Source organism: Cyprinus carpio, chromosome B2 (assembly GCF_018340385.1).
Source record: "Cyprinus carpio isolate SPL01 chromosome B2, ASM1834038v1, whole genome shotgun sequence".
In the NCBI taxonomy this organism is placed as follows: Eukaryota; Metazoa; Chordata; class Actinopteri; order Cypriniformes; family Cyprinidae; genus Cyprinus; species Cyprinus carpio.
Window position 1 is genome coordinate 28,118,136 of NC_056598.1, and position 18,913 is coordinate 28,137,048.

The 18,913-nt window shown below is 36.4% G+C and overlaps 1 protein-coding gene across 1 annotated transcript in view; it reads right to left on the reverse strand.

The window, feature by feature from the left end:
• cntnap2b (contactin associated protein 2b) overlaps window positions 1-15,284 on the reverse strand; it is a 39,598-nt gene extending 24,314 nt beyond the window's left edge. The window contains 1 exon segment of the mRNA XM_042719000.1: window positions 14,843-15,284. Coding sequence (XP_042574934.1) covers window positions 14,843-14,921 — 79 coding nt within the window. The 5' untranslated portion in view covers window positions 14,922-15,284.
• Window positions 15,285-18,913: the final 3,629 nt, after the last annotated feature.

Here is an 18,913-nt window from a genome sequence, read left to right on the forward strand (position 1 = left end):
ACACCAGCTTAACAAATCCAAGTTTGTTAGAAAGTCAAGGTTTGAGATGTAGAAAGCTCTCAGAAGTGGAACATGTTTTTCAATGAAAGGTCCTTCGTGTTTCTGGCCGCTGTGGGTGCGGTCAGTCTGCAGAGTTTAAATAGGCTCCTCGTAACCCAGTTTATCTGGCCAGAGGAGGCGAAATTCAAGGACAGAGTTTGAGTACTCCTCTCTCAACAATATGAGTCTCTGTTTAAGTGCCTTGAGATTTAATGCAAAAATATTTTAAAACAGTGGATTAAAAAGAAATGTTAAAATTGATCAAATACATTCATCTGTTTTATCAGTTTTTTACATGAATTTTACATGTTCCTGACCACACATTCATATTTATGACTAGCAGTGGGGGAAAGTAATGACTGTGAATACCAAGAAATTCTATTGATTATTGGATTTCATACCAGATCTCATGCAGTTTTGTAATTCTTACCAAAAACTATTAAATTAATAATTAATTAAATAAAATAAAATAGTTTCATTTGAAGTACTAAAGTTAGTATTATTATATATTTATTAATCCTATATAATTACTAGTGTGTAATTAATCGTGATTAATTGCATCCAAATTAAAAGTTTTTATTTACGTAATGTGTGTGTTCTGTGTATATTTATTATGTACTGTATACAGAAATACACACATACAGTATATATTTTGAAAATATTTCCATGTATATATTAATATAATTGATATTTTATATAAATATTTTAAGTGTATAAACTTAACATTTTTCTTAAATGTATACATGCATGTGTGTGTATTTATATATACATAATAAATTTACACAGAACACACACATATATTACTAAAACAAAAACTTTTATTTTGGATGTGATTAATCGCAATTAATCGTTTGACAGCACTAATAAATACTATATATGACAAAAGCACAACAAAATGACTAAAACTTAAACTTAAATTAAAATGAACACTGAAAATATAAAAATAAATGCTAAATAAAATAATGCTAAAAAAAACACATTAATAAATATAATAGTACATAAATGGTACAGGATTTCTTTCTCTTGCAGAAGATATTTTGACCAATATAGCAGTCCAAATTACACTGGATCTCACTGACTTTTTAAAATATCTTTTTTTTTGTGTGTTCCATAGAAGAAAGTAAGTCATGCATATGTACAACATATATGTGAATCAGTTTGAGAGGAAAGGCACCACAAACAAGTGACCTAAACAAGTAAATCATTTGCAGTAAACTTTAACCCAGTTAAAAGCAAACATGCATGTTTATGTAAAATGCTGCACGAACAAAAGCAGTGTAAAATATTTCAATAAGTCATCATGCAGCAGATGGAGTGATTATTTCCTGCTGTGAGAGGATGTGCAGATGCTGCTATGACATGGTTACATGATGTTCTACATCTACTGAAGCCTTCAGAGATTGCGTAAATGTCAGCAAGCACATTTGCGGTGTTGACCTTCAACCAGATGTGATGAGGTCAGGTCCTAAGAGAAGGCCAAAGCTAATGCACTTGTTTACACAGAAGACAACTGGACAAGTTAAGAGATGTATGATGCATGTGACAAGGTAAAAGCAATAGAAAATGGGTCAATGTTTGAGACACTAATATAGTGATATTCAGATTTTTTTTTACTGTGCATAATTTCAAAACAAGCCATAATACTCAAATTATGCACAATTAATTTTAATTGTGTGTATTTAGGATACATAAAATGATAGTGATGACAAAAGCATTAGCAAGATAAAGGAGTTCATTCTTTTATTTCAAATGTTTAAAATGACATTTCTACCACAGAATGTTATAAAAGACCTCAAATCATCTGAGACTGAAATGTTTATGAGATTCAGAAAAATGAAATGTAATGCAAGTATACAAACTGCTGTACATTGTGAAAGTATGTTGCAAAAGAGTTTATTTTCTACAAATCTACAGAAAGAAAAGTGCCTATATTAAAATAAAAACCCTCAGTGAATCCCTAAACACTAGTGCGGTGATGGTGAATGCCTATGAGCGCTATAATTAGAGCAAGAGGGCGATTGCTTGGAGGATATTCTTTGATCGAACACCAGAGTGCTCATATATTGGTCGTGATCTTCCCATGAGATTAACCTTTCATTAACCCAGAGAGCCTCAGATTCTCATGGATTCAGCACTGATCTCTCTCTCCAACCTCAGGTGCTGTTTAATACGACTCAGATCACTGATATGAGCTCTACAGCACGTAGATGAGAAATAGAGGTAATATGAGAAAGGAAAAAAAACCTGGTCGCTTCATTTAGAATAGTCCTAACAAGAAACTCTTCAAGAAACAAGAAACTCATTCTTCATCAAAAAATTGTTAGTGTCATTGGACTAGATCAAGTGTGGCACGGCAAGTTTCCGGCATCAAGTGACATTTTAAAGTTGAAAAAGTTTTTAAAATTGAAAATTGAAAACACTACACAAAGCAACAATGTTACAGGCAATAAGAACATTTCTGAGCAAACTTTTGCTAACTTTCACCAGAACAGCCATTGTGTGTGTGTGTGTGTGTGTGTGTATATACAGGTCCTTCTCAAAAAATTAGCATATTGTGAAAAAGTTCATTATTTTCCATAATGTAATGATAAAAAATTAAACTTTCATATATTTTAGATTCATTGCACACCAACTGAAATATTCAGGTCTTTTATTGTTTTAATACGGATGATTTTGGCATACAGCTCATGAAAAACCCAAAATTCCTATCTCAAAAAATTAGCATATTTCATCCGACCAATAAAAGAAAAGTGTTTTTAATACAAAAAAAGTCAACCTTCAAATAATTATGTTCAGTTATGCACTCAATACTTGGTCGGGAATCCTTTTGCAGAAATGACTGCTTCAATGCGGCGTGGCATGGAGGCAATCAGCCTGTGGCACTGCTGAGGTGTTATGGAGGCCCAGGATGCTTCGATAGCGGCCTTAAGCTCATCCAGAGTGTTGGGTCTTGCGTCTCTCAACTTTCTCTTCACAATATCCCACAGATTCTCTATGGGGTTCAGGTCAGGAGAGTTGGCAGGCCAATTGAGCACAGTAATACCATGGTCAGTAAACCATTTACCAGTGGTTTTGGCACTGTGAGCAGGTGCCAGGTCATGCTGAAAAAACGAAATCTTCATCTCCATAAAGCTTTTCAGCAGATGGAAGCATGAAGTGCTCCAAAATCTCCTGATAGCTAGCTGCATTGACCCTGCCCTTGATAAAACACAGTGGACCAACACCAGCAGCTGACATGGCACCCCAGACCATCACTGACTGTGGGTACTTGACACTGGACTTCAGGCATTTTTGGCATTTCCTTCTCCCCCAGTCTTCCTCCAGACTCTGGCACCTTGATTTCCGAATAACATGCAAAATTTGCTTTCATCCGAAAAAAGTACTTTGGACCACTGAGCAACAGTCCAGTGCTGCTTCTCTGTAGCCCAGGTCAGGCGCTTCTGCCGCTGTTTCTGGTTCAAAAGCACACGCCTGTGCATGGTGGCTCTGGATGTTTCTACTCCAGACTCAGTCCACTGCTTCCGCAGGTCCCCCAAGGTCTGGAATCGGTCCTTCTCCACAATCTTCCTCAGGGGTCCGGTCACCTCTTCTCGTTGTGCAGCGTTTTTTTGCCACACTTTTTCCTTCCCACAGACTTCCCACTGAGGTGCCTTGATACAGCACTCTGGAAACAGCCTATTTGTTCAGAAATTTCTTTCTGTGTCTTACCCTCTCGCTTGAGGGTGTCAATGATGGCCTTCTGGACAGCAGGTCAGGTCGGCAGTCTTACCCATGATTGCGGTTTTGAGTAATGAACCAGGCTGGGAGTTTTTTAAAAGCCTCAGGAATCTTTTGCAGGTGTTTAGAGTTAATTAGTTTGATTCAGATGATTAGGTTAATAGCTCGTTTAGAGAACCTTTTCATGATATGCTAATTTTTTTGAGATAGGAATTTTGGGTTTTCATGAGCTGTATGCCAAAATCATCAGTATTAAAACAATAAAAGACCTGAAATATTTCAGTTGGTGTGCAATGAATCTAAAATATATGAAAGTTACATTTTTATCATTACATTATGGAAAATAATGAACTTTTTCACAATATGCTAATTTTTTGAGAAGGACCTGTATATATGTATATATATTAGTGCTGTCAAACGATTAATCTTGATTAATTGCATCCAAAATAAAAGTTTTTTGTTTGCATAATATGTGTACTGTGTATATTTATTATGTATATATATAAAAACACACATGCATGTATATATTTCAGAAAAAAAAAATATTTTTATATATTAAATATATTTATTTATAATATAAATTATATGAATATAAATATAGACATGTAAATACATGTAAATATTTTCAAAATATATACTGTATGTGTGTGTATTTATATAAACATAATAAATATACACAGAACACACACATATATTATGCAAAAAAAACTTATATAAATATATATTAGTGCTGCCAAAACGATTAATTGCAATATATTATATGTGTTGTGTGTGTGTATAGATATATGTATGTATGTGTATATATATAAATATATATATATATATATATATATATATATATATATATATATGAATAAAGATTTATAAGATCAAACAGAAAACAATGTGAGGTGCCTGATTTGAGCATTTGAGTTGTTAAATAGTGTAGAATTTAATTTAGCATTCATTTTGAAGAGCCACAGAGCATTTTTACATGCATGATTCATGAGTTCACTTCTTTCTGACTGCAAAGAAAAACAACATGCCTTTTGTCCATCAAAACTGTGTTGCATGTGTCCTTTTCATTTACTAGTCTAGAACTAGTCTTCTACCATGCTACAATCCATCACGCTCCCTAAGGTAGCAAAACTCTGGACTTTTGGTAGTACCTAGGATAGCAAAGTCCACTAAAGGAGGTAGAGCTTTTTCACATTTGGCTCCAAAACTCTGGAATAGCCTTCCTGATAATGTTCGGTGTTCAGACACACTCTCTCTGTTTAAATCTAGATTAATGACACATCTCTTTGGCAAAGCATTCAAATAATGCATCTTATAACATATTATTATTGTTTAGCTTGGGTTAAACAAATCAATTTTGCTTGGCTGGAAAAGCAGCTACGCTAATTATGTCTCTATTTGTTTTTGCTTTCTACTAGGATTTTCAAATGGTATTTTCTGGATCCAGAACACCTGAGAAGAGATGATGCCAACCCCTCAGAGGAGCTCAGATGATGCCAACCCTGAAACAACATACAGAACTACCAAATTGCGTACCAAATTGTTTGATTGCAACAAATAATAATTGCTGTTAAAAGTGTTCATCTTCTGTTTGATTACGTCTTTAATTTATTTTTCTGTACATTTCTGCCATATGCACATTAACTGACAGTCACCACTGATAAGCTAAATATTGTAGAAACTTAATTTTCTGTGAAGCTGCTTTGCAACGATTTGTATCGTAGAAAGGGCTATACAAATAAACTTCAATTTGAATTGAATTGAATTTATCTAAGGCTTTTTGTTCAGAACACCGAATGAATGATTTCACTGAAATGGTATAATGTGCAAAAACATGTCGTTACACTGAAGTCCAAGTGCTGAGGGACAAAAAAAATGCTTTATAATCAATACAGTTATGGTCAAGTGCTTTCAGGTCCTCATCTCTTATTAAGATTGTCAGATGATCGACTAACATGAAGCTGAAGGTGTGAAGAGGTGACGTCTGATAAATAAACAACAGACTGCCACGTCTCTAATTTTCTCTCTGTTTTGATACGTTTAAAGTCACCTGTTGAACTGAGTTGCATTAAAATAACGTGGAACATGTAAAACTTCCATCAGACCCTAATTAAAGGATAAAATATTACACATATGAAAGAAATATTACAAATGACACCTCTTTTAAAGTCTCTTCTAGAGGGAAATGGGGCTTAATGATGAGCAAATGGAAACTTTTGAGCAGGACCTACTTCTCAGAGTTTCTCCTGAGAAAAAGAATCTGAGGATATGAACACTTGAACTGCTCTGAGAGTCGTGAGAAGTGAATTTCATCATTTCATTTGAGAAAACTATCATTATCATATACACACAGAAACTGAAAGGTCTTTACAACAAACTCCCAGAATAAAGAAATGATGACAGGAATATAGCATTAGTAATGCACAGTAGAATAAACACAAAAATGATAATACAGTTTACGATTACATGTGTCATCAAAGTACCGCGAGAGCAAGACGAGACCAGCCGCCGAGGTCAGGCGCTGCAGTTGCTCAAAATCAGCTGCAAGAGCCTTGATGACGACACACTTTGTTCTCATTGGTTAGGTTCTGTGATGACAAGCACGAGGCGTGTTGCATGTTTATTCTAACAAATCGATTCCAGTAATGCTCACAAATCTGTTTTCAGAACAGCAAAAGCTTTTTAGTGAAGTCGCACTGTTATCTTGAGTCATTTTTATCATAAAAAACTGATAAAAGCACATATACCCCCACTTTATCGGTTTTTAGGTAGCCTATATGTTTATTCTGAACTTTATTCTTGAACAGATGATGCTGTATTAAGCAGTATATAAAAAGTGTTTCGGTTGCCCATAAAAAAACTTTTTTGTGTATTTGACAAATATTGCATTTAATTCACTTGATCTGTGATAAGAGTATGCAAACATCATGAGAGAATCGAACAAGCCTAAAGACTACATGAGGGCTATATATACCAAACAATCAGGATCACATGACACAATCCAACCAATGGGAAACGAGGCACATGACTAAAGCAGCCAATCACAACATGACACACAGACAAGAGTAGCACATGACATGATCACATGAGGGGCAAGGAACACATGACAGGAACATGAAACAAGGCAAAATATCAAAATAAAAGACCAGAAAACCTAAAAAGAAACAAAACCCAAAACCCCACATTGCATCTCTGCTGTGTTGGCCAAAAAAGAATAAACTTGTATTTTAATGCAGAAATTTTAAAAGAAAAAACAGAAACATAAAACACTTCATAGGGTACTACCATTGGGAAAATTTTAACATATCATCAAATTGTACCGTTTTAGGAATTTAATTAATCACACCTCCTCTTTCTTTAAATAAACCATTAAAAATGAAATCCAGAAAACTGTCATCATATTTTTGGGGAAAATGAAAAATATTTTATGGAACTTTCAATTATTTTTGCAATCTCAACAAGATCTCATATTGCTCTCACATTTCTCATGATACCAAAGTCTACAATAAAAAGCTAATTTAATTTTGAAGTCAACATTTCTTCATCATATTTTTTCAAAACCTGAACCTGATCTGAAGTGTTCCTTGTTCATTTTATAGCTCTATACTTTTACTGTATGTCAACTATTGACTGTTTTTATTTATCCACAGGAATTTTTAATTCTGCATCACTAGAAACACCAAACAGAATTGCAGAAATGACGTCTCAAACACTATCTCTGTTTTCTTTCTTTATTAATCAGTAGTCCGCAGGAGGAAATTATTAGGCAGTATTTTGTTTGATTTGTCTGTCCTTATTCTGCCTCTCACCTCATTACACACAGTTCTAAAAGAACAGCCTTAAATTGACTCGGAGTCGAGCTTGTGTCAAAAATAACCCTTGTGTCCTCCAAAAAAAAAAAAGAGGATGATATACTCAGGCTGCTGTTCTACTCACCCGTCTTCAGTTCGAGCAGTGTGAAGACTCCTACATGTTTTTTTGTATGTGTGTGTGTTTGGGAAAGACGTGACAATGCTAAGAATGCTGGGTAATAAAATCAGTCCATGCTGTTCACAGCCATGAAATTGAATTTTTCTAGGGTTGCTGACCCTGTTTCGAAACCTAGCTACCCAGACAGCATTTTAAGGCATTATTGTAATATTGATTATCACAAAATTAATTCCCTTTATATATATATATGGTTAAGCCTAACTTGTATTGAATCCGGAATAGTGCTTTAATATTTTAATACCAAAAGTATTGATAAAAACAGCCTTTTTAAGACAATATTTCTGTTCCTTGTATTTTTATATTATATCATTAGCTTAGCACCATGTTAACATTCAAACTTTATTAGAATCAATTACAAATGCAGCCCTGCCTCTATAAAGGTTTTTACTTATTTAAATATCCTACTGTTCAAAAGTTCAAAAGAGTCAGTAAAATTTAGCAAGGATGCATTAAATGTATAAATTAAATTAATATTATGTTAATATTATTAAATAAAATTAATATACATTCATATAAAATTAAAATTAAATTAAGTAATGAATTAAGTAAAATAAAGTAAAATAAATGAACTAAAAGTTAAAGATGCTGTTCTTTTGAACTTTCTATTTATGAAAGCATCCTAAAAAATGGTTTCCCCTTAAATATTAAGCAGGACAACTGTTTTCAACACTAATAATACTTTTTTTTGAGCAGCAAATCAGCATATTGGACTGATTTCTGAAGGATCATGTGACACACAAAACTGGAGTAGTGATGTTGAAAATTCAGCTTTGCATCAAAAATAAATTAAATTTTAAAATATATTTAAATAAATAAACAGTTATTTTAAATTGTAATAATACTTCACAATGTTACTGTTTTTACTGTATTTTTGATCACATAAATGCAGCCTTGATAAGCATGAAAGACTTCTTTTAAAAACGTACAACTTTGAACAGTAGTCTATTTGCATTTCTCAGTTCAACAGTGAAGTGAACATGAGAGATTGAAACTGAGAGGTACACTTTCTGGCACAGGTTCCAATAACAGACAGTCAAGACAGCTCACTAGGTTATGAAGCAGAACTAATGTGTGTCCTCCATACTTATGCAGCGGTCTTAAGGTACAGAATTAATAGAAATACAGATTAAGAGAGAGTGAATACGAAAATAAAAACCAAAAGGCATTTTTGTCTCACTGACAGACTGTATTGGGACAGATATTTCAGTTGCCAAATATTTGGGTTCTTTATCAGCATTTGTATGGACTCCCCTCAGCCTGTAGTGAAGGAACAGTCCATTAGTCTGCCAGAAGAACATCTCTCTCACTGAACCAGCGAATGTACAGTCAATGCCCAAAGAATGAGTCACACAAAGCTACACTATTGACTATTGGCATCCATCTGGCCAAGAACCACGCACTTAGACTGGAATGGGCCGTCTGAATGACATGCTTTAGGAGCGGGTGAATCTGAAATCAATGATACCACAATAATACAGCAGCCTGCAACACAGGGCGAGCTCAAACAACAAGCTGTACAGAGAACGCTAAATCACTGGAAATCACTGGAAATGTGTGCGGACTGAACTTCTGTGCAGCCAAAAGTAGTAAGTAATAGGAACAAGTCAAGATCAGTTTTGGGGAAAGTTACTTTTAAAAGTAATGCATTGCATCGCTCCCTAAAAAGTGACTAGAAATAGATAGTATAGATAGTATAGATAGATAGATAGATAGATAGATAGATAGATAGATAGATAGATAGATAGATAGATAGATAGATAGATAGATAGATAGATAGATAGATTAGACTGCAGGCTCAAGGAGAAACCAGTAATGTTTAGAGGTGAGTGGCTCTCATCTGTAAATGACCTGCGATGATGTGTACATCTCTAAAAGAGCTTCTGCTTTTGTGTTAATGCTTCTGTTTCTGCCCCTGTGGCCTTCATATCAAGTGCTTCAAGATGTAGTATTTCAGACAGTAGTGTTTAAATAATTAAATCTGTCTACTAAACTTTCATGCGGAGCATTTCTTTATATAATTTGTACTTAGTAATTGTTCAATTCTGCTACCTTGCATGTTCAAAATGTATCTGATAATGTACCATTTGGCCTATATGAAAGATGCCGTAATATGTGCACCTAGCAACCACCAAGGACACCCTAGCAACAACAGTGGTGGGCCTTAATGAAAGGAGTCCTTTTCCTATTCTCATTCATCTATCTAATTATCTGTCAAACTATCTGTGAAACACAATATAATGAAGCATTGCCTTCAGACATGTACATTTGACCACTCCTGAACAAACAGTAGCTACCTGCTGGCAAACACCTCCAGACACATTAGTAATTAGAGATAAAGGCATTATCTGTTATAATTACGAATCGATAATCTTAATAAAAAGATCTTATTTCAATGATTTCCTCTGCTTGCTGATACCTGCAGAAACCGAATACAGAGAAAATTGAATTATGAAATTACCTGGAGGAACTGATCGATGTCAAAAGGAGATCAAATTTAGGAGACAAATGCTGCATGATTTAATGAATAGTGACATATCTATTCAAGCAGTAGTTCCTATAGCCATTCTTAGTGCAGATGAAATAAGAAAGCATAGAGAGGTTTTCCATTTGCACTTCAGCACTGAATGAAAAGCCACCAAAGCTAAAGATGTTATGAGAGGTGAATACATGGAAATTGTAACATAAGAGAGATGTTTGTCATGGATATGAATGCTATTGATATGGAAGTCATCACCGGTGAGGCTCTCAAATCACATATGGAGCAGGTTTGATGCAATGATGTTCGATTAAAAGATATAATTGATATCCAAGCTTCTCCACTGTGCTTTTTTGTTGTGTTTTACAGAACAAAAATAACACATACCGGTTTGGAACAACATTCTACATTATAACTACCTGATATTCACTGCTCATCATCCTAAAAAGTGCAAGAAAGTGCACTTTATCAGCAGATAATAGTAAAAGTTTATTATCAGATATACTGGCAGTTTTTAAAGCCACGCAGCACAAGTTTTCAGTAACTAAACGCGCATGAGAGTAAGATAGAACATAGGGAAGAATGCAGATCGTCCTCCCTTCAAGAGAAAATATCTTTAATATTTCATGGTTAACTCTGCTGTGGTCTTGCAGAGACTTTTGCAGACTTTGCCAAACTGCAGTAGCTGTTCCTCCGAAGCGCAGCCTGTTACATTGCTAACTCAACTTTCCATCTCAGAGGATAGATAACAAGCTTATGATTTTGGAAACCTCTACCATTTTTGTGAGCAGAATGCATCAGACAGTCTGTAGGAAATCTGTGGGTGAGCTGGAATGCCGCAGTATCTTGCGAATCAGCTTAAAATGCAGTTGTTTGAGTATGTTACAAACAACCTACAACTTCTATGATATTCTGAGTAGTTTTGTTTTATTTTCCAGTTAAAAAAGACGGTTTCACAGAAGCCACAGAATAGTAATAAAAACATAAAACAATTAAAAAGGTTATTGCCACTTTTTATCTCACAATTCTGACTTCTATTCTCACAATTCTATATATTATACCTATGGGTTTGACTCATAAAAAATGTCAGAACTGTGAGATATAAACTCAAAATTGTGAGATGTCTAGATATAATCTCGCAATTCTGAGAAGAAAAGTCCACATTGTGAGATATGAACTTGCAATTGTGAGAAAAAGGTCAAAAATGTAGATAAAAAGTTGCAATTACTTTTTTTATTCTGTGGCAAAAACAAACAAACTGAATTGCAAGAAGTAAACAGAGTACCTTTTTTATTTTTTATTTCCCAGTGAAAATGGGATTCTATATAAAACTGGACACGTTTACTTCGAGAAACATCACTAAGATGACAAAAAGTTTATATACAGTAAGAGTTCAATCTGAGCAATTACGTTATGTTTTTAAGTGAAAATATTACAGCACAAACAATTTCTGTGGAATGACTGTCCCACTGAAACGCTATAAAGTGAGTATTAAGACACTCAAAGCTGTTTTAGTCCTGGCTAAATTCGGCTCATTTGAGCCGGCATCTGCTCTGAGTCAACATTTTTAATTACCTTTTGTGGTGTAAGATATCAATTATGAAGCTACAGTCAACAGCCCCAACTTGAATTAATGTGCTGACAGGTCATCGCAAATGGCCTTTGTTTGCCTCCTCTTGCTCTCCAAACCACATCTGTTCATGGGTTCATGGAGGATTGTTCATAAATTGGGATTTGATTGAAAACATGAGCTCTCAAAGCCTGGATGGGGAGGAGGTCCTGCCGGAAGGCTTTGTGTCGTTCAAGTGTCCCTGAGTGGAACTGTGATTCAGATTCATGGAGCATGTTGATAATCAGACGGGGAGTAAATTAATGCTTTATACCTAGAGGCATAATATTGCAAGAGCATGCCCAAGTCACACTTCTCTGCAAAAATTGAAAAGAAAAAACAAATGAATTGTTTCATTGGTCCTCTATTTTAGGACCATTAAAGTTGTTTTGCATTTAGATTTTTTTTTGCATGACAGTTAATCACATTTTACCCCAGATTCTCAGTTACATAATCAATTCAGATATTTTAGTTTTGATATTTTTTAAAATTAAATATAATATATAAATATAATGTTAGACAGACAGACAGACAGACAGACAGATAGACAGATAGATAAACAGACAGATAGATAGATGGACGGACGGACGGACGGACAGACAGACAGATAGACAGATAGATAGATAGATCCAAAGATAGATTCTTTATGCAAACAGAAATTTTACTTTATATGATGTAATTTAATTTAATCTATCATATATGATATCTGTTAAAAAAAGATGTCTTTATGAAACAATTTTATTATTTTTGTGCAATAAACATTGCTCTACAGCTTCCATGACAAACCACTGACTAAACGGTCACCTTGTTTACGAATGAGCCACTAACCAAAATAACCGCCGCCAACCCTGAAGGTGTGACATTACAGATACAGAGCATGAATTGTTTAGGGGGTGTGTGCTTTTTACCCTCGTTGCTTGGATCACGCGCAGGCTTTTGTTCACTTGTGTCCATCTCCGGTGGACAAAGGGAGGCGCCTGGTGACTGGGGGAGGGGTGAGATGACAGGGGGCGGCACGCGATTTGACAAATCAAGATGGCAGGTGCCCGAATCGAAATGAGCTTCCTCATTAGCATCACAAAACACAGCGGCACTGATAGAGGTGCTGCAACAGCCAATAGGAGAGATCAGTGTCTGTCTGTATTGCAGGGCACAATTAGACTATTTCATAAATGTTTTATTGCCACAGTCAGAATTAGGGTGAATTATATCAGAAACAGCCATGCTTTAATTGCTAATATAACAGAGGTGTTCCAAACCTGTATGTCTTTAATTATTCTCTGGAGCATAAAAGAAGATATTTAAAAATATGGTGTAATTTTTGAGCATATAATGAAAGTCAGTGGGGTCCAATGTTGTTTAGACCACAATGTTGTTCAAAATATCTTCTTTTGAAGGAAAGTCATGCAGATTAAAGCAACATGATGTTGAGTGAATAAATTTTAGCAGAATTTTCCCAATAACGTATCTTAAAACTGACTTTTTACAACTTGCCATTAAGAACATAAATATCACCGTATTAGAGCCACAAGTATGAGGAAAGAATTGGGCCAAAAGTCAAAATAAAAATCCTCTTAACATACATTGTTTGATAATCTCTTGTTTTATGCTCGTAGATTTTTACTACAATACAAAGTGTACAAACTACTGCACTGATTACTATTGGTCAAATGTTTTACATTTGGCTACTGTATTTAGTATATAAGTGTGTGATTGCTCTCATTTCTCATGAAAATGTTTTCATGGTGGTTATATAAGATTTTGTGTCCAACATGCAAAATGCCTTAATGTAAAAACTGGAATATAGCTGAGGTTATTCCATTACACTTTATTTACTACAAGATCTGTGTAGAAATCTTGTTTACTCTAAATTTATTTGATGAATTTAAATTTTACATAATAACCTGAGAGGGATGAACTGACTGCAAAATAATCCACCTTGGGTGGCACACGGCACAAGCTGTTCAACATTGTCTCCCGGTGCATCTCAGGTTTCTGTGATGCAGTTTTGGGTTCTAGTGCTTCTCCTCCATCTATAATCCCCTCAATCACCACTATTTCTTCTGCTTTTTTAATAGTTTATACTATATTAAAGTGTGGCAATGTGTCCACATATCTCTTTAGGTATTATTTATTCATGTGTTACCCCAAGCGGAGAATGAGGCTACATGTTATTGCTGCAGAACATTTTTTTTTCAGACAGCTTTGACCTGTATTCTCAATTAGTATATGCCACTGATCTATAATAGCCAGAGGAACACTGACTACAGCATCAATACTTGAACACAGCAGGACTTTGCCTCAAAATGTGTGAAAAGAAAGAAAGAAAGAAAGAAAGAAAGAAAGAAAGAAAGAAAGAAAGAAAGAAAGAAAGAAAGAAAGAAAGAAAAAGATCATGCCGCTAGCACAGTGTAAAAACTACCAGGTAACCTAAATAAATGTGCATCATTAATCATTCATCAACAATATAATTTAATAGCCATGAATCAACTTAAATACTAAGTCTACACCAAGAAAGTAATTTAAATGGTTAAATTAGTTAGAAATAATTCCTTAAGGTCACAACTTCGCATTTTTATTGTCATATAATCATAATGCCTTTTAAAAGATAGATATGCTCTAACTTTTTGAGAGCCTCAACAAGCACCTACTAAGCCAACTGAGCATAGGATTTCATAATCATAAACAAAGCTTATAAAACACCCACATATAGACAGACAACTGAACAGCAAACCCTAATATTCCCATGATGCTCCCATGCATTCAGAAGAGCATTAAAGCATGAAATCTCATATGACCATATGGCATGCATAAATTAACTTCTGAGGTCTTTTTTTTAATAAACCTGTGTGCACGATCTATTTAAATCACACTATTTTATTTAATTTCAACCAACAATTTGAAAGTGTAACCTAATATGCGGAATAAAGTGTTGATGTTAAATAGATGAAGAGTCACATGCTGACGCATAATAAGATCACAGAACACACACATACACACGTTCATGTACTCACGGGCTCCTCCGCTGAGCTTCACATAAACACTCCATATCCACAATATCAGCGGCAGCTCCGTTCCGACAATCCGTCGCATTCTCACTTTTATTCCGATGTAAACAAAGAGAACCGCGGCGTTTTGTCCTTGCTTCACTCGCACCCTCCCTGCAAGGAAGGGAAGCCTCGGGACTGGCGCTGTTTCTGCGAGATATAGGTGCGCAATACAGCCACCTTTCTATCCTGCAAGAAAAGGTCTCGGAATTCGCATTGTTTGTCAAAGCGTGTCTTGGAGGAATATCGTTCCACTGAATGCTCGCATTGTTTCACCAGAGAAGGGTTTCCGGGACGGTCGCTGTCCAGGTGCTGAAGTTAATGAGGTCTTGCGTACCCCCCTCTACGGATGAAACTGGTACAGTCCAGCAGCACAGCGAGACCCCAGGAGCCGCTGAAAAATATATGAAAAGAGGGGTGGACGGTTCTTAAAGGGCTAGTGCAAGCAACAATGAAAATCCTGTCAGCATTTAAGGTACTTTCTGTCATATCTTTAAAACTGGAATGTCATTCTTAAACAAAACACAAAAGAAGAGGTTTTGAAGAGTGTTCATGCTGTGAATAGAAAAAAATTATCACAAACGTGACTTGCACTGCAATCTTTTGATGACATATAGCTTAATGTAAGGAACAGACTAAAATCAAATCAAAGTAAGTCGTTATAAAAAAAAATAATCTTTTGAGAGCGAATGTGAGAGCTAATGTAGGTGAAGGAATTTACAAATAGCATTTTTAATCCAGTCTGCTCCTCAAACAAAGCTATATTGCTTAGAAGACTTGCTTGGAAACTTATATTTAGGATTCCACGTACATTTTTCCTTTTAGAAATATTAATTTGATCAGCAAAACTCGTGTTGTTACACAAAAAGTAATTTGAGTGAGAAATAAAACTGATTAGCCTAAAAAATGAATGAAATAAAAATAAGAGAAATGGTTTATTTCCATTTTATAAAAAGAACTAAAGGAAAACAGCTTGAATTTAAATGTGATACAGTATCTACATCATTTTACTGAATAATAATCATTCCCTGGGGCAATTAGTGGACGCCTTTGGTAATCGGAAACAAAACTGTTTCTAAGTAGCTAATGATAAAACAAATGGTGTCTAGTGACATGCTATGGTTCTGCATTTCCCTTTAAAGTGTCTTCAGAAAGCAGCTGCTTCCAAAACAACAGAAGTTGATTAAGCGTCTGCAATAGGATTCAATAAAAGGCTTGATCTGACACCAATTGGGACATTCTGCAATGATTAAAACCACATTAAATACCTGATTGTGTAATGAGAAATATGAGTAACCACTAAGGGGCGACAAAACACCATCTAGTAAAAACGCACCAGTTACTGATGTAACCTCGGTTCCCTGAGATAAGGGAACTAGCGTTGCGTATAACCCTATGGGGAAAACTGATGTTTTACTTTGTACTGAAGCCTGATTTGTTTACGTTAGTGTAGCTGCACAAACCAATGGCACTTTAGCCTGCCAGAAAGGGCAGAGCCGACCCCTGTTTAAGTCCGCTCAGAGCACCATTCATCAGATCATTCAACTGAAGCGACAGTCATTGATTCACATGCGCCGAGTGACACAACGCTCGTTCCCTTATCTCAGGGAACCGAGGTTACGCCAGTAACCACATCCAATCACGCTGGGCTATGAGTAGATACAGAATATCCTGCTCTGGGAGCCCAGTCTCGGTGCACTAATAAGGACCCCTAAAACCTGGGCACAGTGTGAGACAAGATAGTGGCTGAGAATGGGGAAACAAAGTTTATGGTCTTCTCAAAAGCTCGAGCACAGCTACTCGACAATTGTGGCATTTTGTCATTAGATGGGAAATCAATTGAAAGAGTGTCTTCATACAAGTACTTGGGGATATGGATAGATGATAAGCTTTCCTTCAATGAACATATTACTGCTTTAGTTAAGAAACTTAAAGTCAAGCTTGGCTTCTATTACAGAAACAAATCTTGCTTTACTTTTAGTGCTAGGAAGAAACTTGTGGAAGCTACTTTTCTGCCTGTAATTGATTATGGAGATATATTGTACATGCATGCTGCATTTTCCATCCTGCGTCATGTAGATTCAGTTTACCATGCATCACTACGATTCATAACAAATACAAAGTCCCTTACCCATCACTGCATTCTTTATGATTTAGTTGGTTGGACATCACTTAAAATTCGTAGACAACAGCACTGGTATATCTTTATTTATAAAGCTATACTTGGCAAATTTCCACTGTACCTCTGTAACCTCCTCTCTGTTTGCTCTGGTACCTATCAGCTACGCTCCTCAAAGTGGTTGCTTTTTAATGTGCCACGAGTTACAACCAAATTGGGAAAAACTGCCTTTTCTTATTTAGCACCTTGGGGGTGGAATAATCTACAAAAAGAGCTAAAGTTAGAAACCCTTATGTCCTTAAATGAATTTAAAACTACTATAAAGAGTGTTGTGATGGAGACATGTTCTTGTTTTTCTTAAGAGTCTCATTGTGTTTTATATTTTTATTTTTAATATTTTGTACTTCTTTTATTGTTAAAATGTACTTTAGTGTTTGTTATGTATGCATTTGTTGTGATTTGGCTGCTACCTTGGCCAGGTCTCTCTTGTAAAAGAGATTCTGAATCTCAATGGGACCTCCTGGTTAAATAAAGGTATAATAATAAAAAAGAATGGCAATTTAAACCAAAAGAACCAGCGCCTGCAAGGCAGGGACGTCTAAAATGTAAAATCTGGCAAATGTGGATGGCGATGACCAGCCGGCGGCTGCACAAATCTCACCAATAGAAATTTCATTTGACCATACCCAGGAGGAGCCCACCCCCCTTGTGAAGTGGGCCCTCACACCTATATGGCGTTGTAAGCCTTCAAGGCTATTGCATCAACAATCCAGCGAGAAAGTCGCTACTTTGTGGCCTGCAGTCCTTTATGGTGGTCTCCAAAGCAAACAAAAAGCTGCTCTGAATGTCTGAACAGGCTCGAGCGCTCCAGATATACTCTCAGAGACTGGTAGGAAGGTTTTTAGGGCTAAGAAAACCGTCAACATATAGGCAGTTGGTATGCAGGCGCTGTTCCAGGACTGACCAGGAGCCGAACGCTGGATTGCCTTCCAACAGGCTGCCCCAACCTGAGTTGGAAGTGTCCGTTGTGACTACCTTCGTCTTGGAGGTCAGCCCTAACCTCATTCCTGTTTGCAACAGGCAAGACGTCGTCCAGAGGGCCCCAGGCTTGATACAGAGATAGTCTACCCTGATAGGAAATCGCCCCAGTCACCAAGCTAGGAGTGGAAAGCATGCTTGAGCAGGCCAAAACTGAAGAGGCCACATGTGAAGCAGGCCCAGAGGAATTACAGAGGCAGCAGCCGCCATAAGTAACCTCTGAAAAAACTTCAGGGGATGCGTTGTCCACAGTTTGAGTGATGCTGCTAATCTCTGAAAGGTCAGGGATCGCTCCGGCGTAATCCATGCCCACATTTGGACCGAGTCTAAAATTGTTAGAAAGACAGCTCGCTGTCTGGGGAACAAGTGACTCTTGTGCGGGTTGATAAACAACCCGAGGCGCTCTAAGTGGCTGAGTAACAGCTCTCTGTGAGCAGTCAATTCCTGTTCTGATCTGGCTAGAACCAGCCAATCTTCAGGATAGTTCAAAATGCGGATTGCCATCTGCCTTAGAGGGGAAAGAGCCATTTCACGTCCGGTATGGCTGCCCATGCCAGAAGTCAGGAAGCGAGAGGATCTATTTTGCAAATGAAGGCTTGCTGCGCCTGAATTCGCGAGTGAGAGAGTGTGAAGAGAAAATTTGCTCTTTGGTCCGCTATCACAGCAGTAAAATATTTGGGTCTGGACTGCACCTGTAGGGCATAACCCGCAGAGAACAAAACCCCAGTTCAGAGGTTTTTGGAGGGATGGAGGATGAAAGCGAGCTGTTTTTAAGGGAGTTCCGGCCGAGGCAAGAACTAATCCTCTCCTCTTCCTCTCTGCAAAGTTTGCTTTGCTAGACTCAATGCTCTCACAATGAGAGAAGCCAGCCCCCGTGAGTG